A 7,852-nucleotide genomic window follows, 5' to 3' on the forward strand; every position below is an offset into this window, starting at 1 on the left:
CTAGACTCCTTTGATGCACACTTGCCTCTCTCCAGTTTCCCTACTAAGGTGCATTTTCGTCCCAGCAGGTAGGACTGTAAAACCATCAGACGAGGCTTTAAAAACTCTTCTTAGAGAATCCTGTGAGCTCTGATCTGGCGGCTCCTCTTCACTGAAACGTCTTCCCTCAATCAACCCCACCCCCAGGACTCTCTACCATCCTCTTCCCGAAAATACCACGGAGAAATATGAGGGGGTTGGGGGGGGGCGGGGGAGAGGCGGGGCAAAGAAATGAAAGGGAAAAAAAAAAAAAAAGAATCTAAACCCTGAAATGCTGCCCCCTATCCCCGAGAGGTCTTTCCTGGTGGAAGAAGTGAAATGTGTCATTGTTACCCAAGTGGTCTGCGTATCCTTCCAGAGCACTGGCTTGTCTCTGGTTTTTAAAAGGTGGAAACAGCCAGAACTGTTGAATCCAGGGGAAATCGAAGGCTCCGAACTGCCGCACAACAAAAGGATTCTTGGTGCAAAGAAATCGAAGCAAAATGCAGGAGAAACTCGGTCCAAGTCTCTCAGGCTGCCTGAGTTCTCACTCAGGACACCCAAGCAGAATCAGCTAGATTCAGTTCTTCTGCTTTGGAGACCTGAATTTCCCTTTATCCCCATCTTTGGGAGTAAGTGTGGGCTGTGAAAAGGATAATTCCAAAGGACAGCCTTACTTTTCAAACTGTCTACACTAGAGAGCGGAGATTTGGGAACTAGAGGAGCAAACTAGTCAGGCAATGGTTTCCTTCAGAGTTAAATTAAGAAATCACAATTTTAAAAAAAAGTTAACAACCCCTTACCCTGTCCCGACCAAAGGCATGTTTCCTCTTGGTTGATCTCTTCTTTCTTTAAAAAAAAAAAAAAAAAAAAAAATTGACAGTTTGTCATCTTGACCCCTCCACTTCTTTTCTCTTCCCTTAAACACACACACACACACACACACACACACACTCACAACTGTATAGTCACGGCTTCCTAGTGCTCGCGCCCGACCCCATGGTAAGCGCGTTCCCCTTCTCGGGGCTCATTTTCATGACGTGGAAAGCCGGATCCAGGGTTACAGCACATTAAAAAAAAAAAAAAAAAAAGCCAGCGCAAGAGAAGCCCGCGATTCTGCACGGTGCTTGAGCCTGCCCTCCTCCCTGCTCCCTCCCGCCCTTCCTCCAAGCGCCCAATGATGTGCTGCCGGTACCCAGGGAGAGCAGCGGCGGCGGCGGCGGCGGCGGCGGCGAAGCTGGAAGCCTGCAGCAGCCCCTGCTCTCTCTGTTGAGTGTGCCAAGCGGCAGTTCTGCATTCTAAAGAAACCCATTGAAAGGCCCCTTGCATTCCCAGCACGTCTCAAGCTTGCTGCCTTTTATTTTTTTCTGTGGTCTCTTCCCCCCACCCCCCAACTATCCCCCTTTGCTTCAGCTTCAGCTAAAGGAAGGAAGGGGGAGGGAAAGAGAGAATCCTTAAACTCAAGCTTCTTCTTCTTCTTCCCCCCCACCCCAACCCCCGATGATCAATGCTTTAAAAAAAAAAATCCTGCAAAATAGGTAAGTCAAAGTCATCTGGAGCTTTTCTTGTCTAAATCTCAGGGACCTCAAAAACAAGGAAAAACAGGAAAAAAAAAAAAAAAAAAAAAGAATGGCGAAAAAGAAAGAACTTAAGTAGGTTTTAATATTTTAAAAGGGATATAAAGAAGACTAACTGATACTGCAGTGTAGCCTCATCTGCCTTCTTTTTTCATTTAATTGTTTCCAAAAATTGAGTACTGCATGCCTGAGGCAAATTTCTCTTTGCTTTCTTAAGGGTTCTCCTTTCTGTACAGCTGTGTACATCATATGCAAGTTGAATGTGAAGATTTATTCTTTTCACTGTCCCTATAAGTTATATCATTGTGTTTTAAGTTAGAAGGTTGACAAAATATTTCCTTAATGGCTGCATCTATGTGGGGAAAAAATACATACTAAGAACTCTGGTTTATTTTTATTGATCAAAAACAATTCAATTTTGATTGATATTTCAGTGACTTAGAAGGGCAATCTAATATAACTGCATTATTATAATTTATTTATATACACATTTTCATATATGAATATTAGGCTCCAAGAGAGCCATGGAGAAAAGCTCCATATTATTAGACTAGTGTACTGTATTTGTTTCTTCTCGTTGGAAAAGAGCAATGTCTTTCTGAAATGTATTTCATGTGATAGATCATTTATCAGCATGGAAGAATCCAGGTTTCCACTATTTCTTGCCTTTACCCAAACCTCCTCTACAAACCACCTGCCATTCCATCTTTTTGCAGGATTCCTCAGCTGATCCTGAAGGAACAGATATACATTCCAAACTAAGCTCTGCAAGTGTTTTGATACTGACACTCCCAGGCTCAGCACCCTTTAGATGTGACTATCTTTAGCTCTGACAACTGCATGGGCTTGTTCTTTAGAAAGGCTAATCACGCCTAAATGATTTAAACAGCCAAATGATACACATATGTAGAAATCATTTAATTAAAGGAGATGTTAATTATCTGTGCTTGGGCAAAAGGGTTTGGGGTACAGTGAGTTACTGGGCCTGCACTAAAATTAAGCATATTGTGCTCACTTCTTAAGAGAAATCTTGGGTTTTCCTGAGATACCAATCATCTTACACAGCTTAACATCTGATGTTGGTCCAAGGGCTCATAATCTATCATACTCCTTAATCTAATAACTTTGGGGCATGCCCTGTCTTTTCATGAACAGAAACCCATAGTTTAAAGAACATTTTCTTCCATCAGAGTTTCAATCAGATCCATAATAAGCACCTCTGATAGCAATGTGAGTTTTAACAGGCAAACAAGTGTAATGGCCAAATAATTGTCACTTTTACTGAATCTGCCTATCCCTAAGAGGAATCACTGTATGCCAGTTTCCTTGCTTGCTACAAGAGACAACAAAGGCTGCTTTTGATTTAATGATACGCCCTTCACCAAGTATGGCTTGATTCAGGAAAATGTCATAGCATGGCACAATATTTCAGTCTCCTAATTTTAAGATATAGGACATATTAAGCATGTTGACAGGTCATTTTGAGTGTAAATTCAACGATTACTAAAGTTGTTACATCACTCTTAAAAAGCTCCACATATAGGAGTCAATTAGAGTAGTGTATATGATGAAAAGCTAAAAATCTGCATCTTTATTTCTGTTGCAGTTTTGTAATCAACCGCGAATGATGAAACCTTCTATAGCTGAGATGCTTCACAGAGGGAGGATGTTGTGGATAATTCTTCTAAGCACAATTGCTTTAGGATGGACTACCCCGATTCCCCTGATAGAGGACTCAGAGGAAATAGATGAGCCCTGTTTTGATCCATGCTACTGTGAAGTTAAGGAAAGCATCTTTCATATACATTGTGACAGCAAAGGATTTACAAATATTAGTCAGATTACTGAGTTCTGGTCAAGACCTTTTAAATTGTATCTGCAGAGAAATTCAATGAGGAAATTGTACACCAACAGTTTTCTTCATTTGAATAATGCTGTGTCCATTAACCTTGGGAACAATGCATTGCAGGACATTCAAACAGGAGCTTTCAACGGTCTTAAGATTTTAAAGAGACTATATCTTCACGAGAACAAACTAGACGTCTTCAGAAATGACACTTTCCTTGGCTTGGAAAGTCTGGAATATCTTCAGGCAGACTACAATGTCATTAAACGTATTGAGAGTGGGGCATTTCGGAATCTAAGTAAATTGAGAGTTCTGATTTTAAATGATAATCTCATTCCCATGCTTCCGACAAATTTATTTAAGGCTGTCTCCTTAACCCACTTGGACCTGCGTGGAAACAGGTTGAAAGTTCTTTTTTACCGAGGAATGCTAGACCACATTGGCAGAAGCCTGATGGAGCTCCAGCTGGAAGAAAATCCCTGGAACTGTACATGTGAAATCGTGCAACTGAAGAGTTGGCTGGAACGCATTCCTTACACTGCCCTGGTGGGAGATATCACTTGCGAGACTCCTTTCCATTTTCATGGAAAGGACCTGCGAGAAATCAAGAAAACAGAACTCTGCCCCTTGTTGTCTGACTCTGAGGTGGAGGCTAGTTTGGGGATTCCCCACTTGTCATCAAACAAGGAGAATGCATGGCCAACTAAGCCTTCCTCGATGCTGTCCTCTGTCCATTTTACTGCTTCTTCTGTTGAATACAAGTCCTCAAACAAACAGCCCAAACCCACCAAACAGCCTCGAACACCAAGGCCACCGTCCACATCTCAAGCTTTATACCCTGGTCCAAACCAACCTCCTATTGCTCCTTATCAGACCAGACCACCCATTCCTATTATATGCCCTACTGGGTGTACCTGTAATTTGCATATCAATGACCTTGGTTTGACTGTCAACTGCAAAGAGCGAGGATTTAATAACATTTCTGAACTTCTTCCAAGGCCTCTGAATGCCAAGAAATTGTACCTGAGTAGCAATCTGATTCAGAAAATATACCGTTCTGATTTTTGGAATTTCTCTTCCTTGGATCTCTTACATCTGGGGAACAATCGTATTTCTTATGTCCAGGATGGGGCCTTCATCAACCTGCCTAACCTAAAGAGCCTCTTTCTCAACGGCAACGATATCGAGAAGCTGACTCCAGGAATGTTCCGAGGCCTACAGAGTCTGCACTACTTGTACTTTGAGTTCAACGTCATCCGGGAAATCCAGCCTGCAGCCTTCAGCCTCATGCCCAACTTGAAGCTGCTATTCCTCAACAATAATTTGCTGAGGACCCTGCCAACAGATGCCTTTGCAGGCACATCCCTGGCTCGGCTCAACTTGCGAAAGAACTACTTCCTCTATCTTCCAGTGGCTGGTGTCCTAGAACACTTGAATGCCATTGTCCAGATAGACCTCAATGAGAATCCTTGGGACTGTACCTGTGACCTGGTTCCCTTCAAACAGTGGATCGAAACCATCAGCTCAGTCAGTGTGGTGGGTGATGTCCTATGCAGGAGCCCCGAGAACCTCACCCACCGTGACGTGCGCACTATTGAACTGGAAGTTCTCTGCCCAGAGATGCTGCACGTGGCACCAGCTGGAGCATCCCCAGCTCAGCCCGGAGATGCTCACCTTGCTGGGGGACCGACGAGTGCATCACCTTACGAGTTCTCTCCCCCTGGGGGTCCTGTGCCACTTTCTGTGTTGATTCTCAGCCTGCTGGTTCTGTTTTTTTCAGCAGTCTTTGTTGCTGCGGGCCTCTTTGCCTATGTCCTCCGACGGCGCCGGAAGAAGCTGCCCTTTAGAAGCAAGAGGCAGGAAGGCGTGGACCTCACTGGCATCCAGATGCAATGCCACCGACTTTTTGAGGATGGCGGAGGTGGTGGAGGTGGAAATGCAGGTGGGGGCCGACCAACTCTTTCCTCTCCCGAGAAGGCGCCTCCTGTGGGTCACGTATACGAGTACATTCCTCATCCCGTTACTCAGATGTGCAACAACCCCATCTACAAGCCTCGCGAGGAGGAGGAGGTGGCTGTTTCATCCGGGCCAGAGGCAGGGGGTGCAGAACGTGGGGCTCCTGCAACACAACCCCCGGGAATGGGGGAGGTTCTCCTAGGAAGTGAGCAGTTTGCTGAGACACCCAAGGAGAACCACAGCAACTACCGGACCTTGTTAGAAAAAGAAAAGGAGTGGGCGCTGGCAGTGTCCAGCTCCCAGCTCAATACCATAGTGACCATGAATCATCATCATCCTCACCCCCACCACGCAGCAGTCGGTGGGGTTTCCGGGGTCGTTGCGGGAACTGGGGCAGACTTGGTTGGGTTCCGCCACCACGAGAATGGCGGGGTGGTGCTCTTTCCTCCCGGGGGAGGTTGTGGCGGCGGCAGTATGCTGCTAGACCGAGAGCGGCCACAGCCAGCCCCCTGTGCGGTGGGGTTCGCGGACTGCCTCTACGGCACAGTGCCCAAGTTAAAGGAACTGCATGTCCATCCCCCTGGCATGCAGTACCCAGACTTACAGCAGGACGCCAGGCTCAAGGAAACCCTTCTCTTCTCGGCTGGAAAGGGCTTCACAGACCACCAAACGCAAAAAAGTGATTACCTCGAGTTAAGGGCCAAACTTCAAACCAAGCCGGATTACCTCGAAGTCCTGGAGAAGACAACATATAGGTTCTAACAGAAAAAGAAAAAAATACATTAGTGCTTTTTTTTTTTTTTCCAAAAGAAAAGAAAAATAAAAGAAACATATCCCTCGCTCCCGTTACACTTGTCCCAATAACTCCATCCTCACAAACTTCCCTGCCCTGAACAGAACTGAAACCGCATGATAACTAGAAAATACAGATGTATGCTCTCCCCACTCAGATGTGATTTGGAGGAAGGGCCATACACAGATCATTAATCAATGAAGTGCCTTCGCAGACTTTTGCCAGCAAATGTTATCATTATTTTTTTATACTGAAACTTGAGACTTTGACTGTGCCATGTATAAGGTATATTGGGGATCATTGTATTGATCCTAATTAAGTAAAATTCAATGTGTCTTTTTATTTTCAGTAATTTTTTTTTCAGTTGTAGTTTTGTTTTGACAGGGAGGGGGGAAAACAGATTGACATTTGTGGTTTTCGTTCCTCTTCCCATCATGGCACAGATTCTGTACATGTATTAACAATGCAGTTTGCTGCATGCCTGGAAACTGCAAGACGGGGAGGGAGGGGGCGGGCTTTGCTGGAATGTTCTCACCCACTCGTTTTTCTCTCACACACATACCCACATGCATATCACAAATCCCTGCACATAGTTAGGTCCCTAAACCTGCAGTTTCTTCCTTCTGGTGTGGGTACACACATGCACACATACATACACACACATACCCATCATCCATTCAACCCAATCTAATTAGTTCGGGTTTGATCCATTCCTAACCTCTCCATAGCTTCACCTTCCTTTCTCCCCTAGTGTACAGTTCAGAACATCTCTCCTACCACCCTGGAAAAGTCATCTTCTAGGCTGGAGCCTACTGAAGTGGAGGCCTGGTGGTTTAACGGCTGGAGGCACTCACCTAGGGATGAGCACCTTCTTTGTGACACTTCATCCTGATGCCAAGATTTTTTGGAGAACATCTGCACTTTCTTATATATATATAATATAAAAAACATAAAAAGCAACTGGGTATATATCACTAACAGCTTTGTAGGAAGCACTTTTAATGTTTTCTCTCTCACACACAAAGATTCAAAAGAAATGTGCATATATTTATTCTGTAATTTCAGTGATTATAAATTGTAAAGGTAATGTTTAATCATTGTATAGTGATTATGCGTCTGGTATAGCTTTCCTAATAAAAAGTTTTTGAAAAACATAATACATTATATATAGAGGATACAAAGCTTGAACTTTAAACTCCAGCTATGCCATGCCTTTCGTGCTCCCATTTAAAAAAAAAATCTTTCTTTTACTTCTTATACAGAAAGCTAGTTTATTAACAAGTTGATGCACTGTGATGTTAATAAATCTTGTAACTCACCACACCCATTCCACACACTAGGATACAAATGGGACATAAAAAATGTGATTTATCAATATATAGTTCACTTCTTTCTCTCGAATTATGAATTTCAAACTTAGTACTCCAATGATGTATCATTTTTCCTAGCAGGATGCAATTGGAAGAAACTGCAAATATGTTGTTAAGAGGTACAGGATTAATGGGAAGACAGTGATCAAGAATCCATGAATCGTATGATAGTTAAAAACTTAAAGGAAAAGTGAAATTGCTATACTTTTTAAAAATATGCACTAAAATTACTTACACACACACACACACACACACACACACCCCAGCCAATTAAAGTATAAGGCCTGGGAGC

General features: G+C 43.6%; 1 protein-coding gene across 1 annotated transcript; it reads left to right on the forward strand.

Moving 5' to 3' along the window:
• Positions 1–3,219: 3,219 nt before the first annotated feature.
• SLITRK3 (SLIT and NTRK like family member 3) lies at positions 3,220–6,220 on the forward strand. The gene has a single exon (XM_065942922.1). The coding sequence runs from the start codon at positions 3,220–3,222 to the stop codon at positions 6,157–6,159; it is 2,940 nt and encodes a 979-aa protein (XP_065798994.1). The 3' UTR covers positions 6,160–6,220.
• Positions 6,221–7,852: the final 1,632 nt, after the last annotated feature.

This window comes from Muntiacus reevesi, chromosome 8, assembly GCF_963930625.1.
Source record: "Muntiacus reevesi chromosome 8, mMunRee1.1, whole genome shotgun sequence".
Classification (NCBI taxonomy): Eukaryota; Metazoa; Chordata; class Mammalia; order Artiodactyla; family Cervidae; genus Muntiacus; species Muntiacus reevesi.

Coding starts and splice junctions, on each gene's coding strand:
- SLITRK3 (XM_065942922.1), top strand. CDS start 3,220: ATGATGAAACCTTCTATAGCTGAGATGCTTCACAGAGGGAGGATGTTG.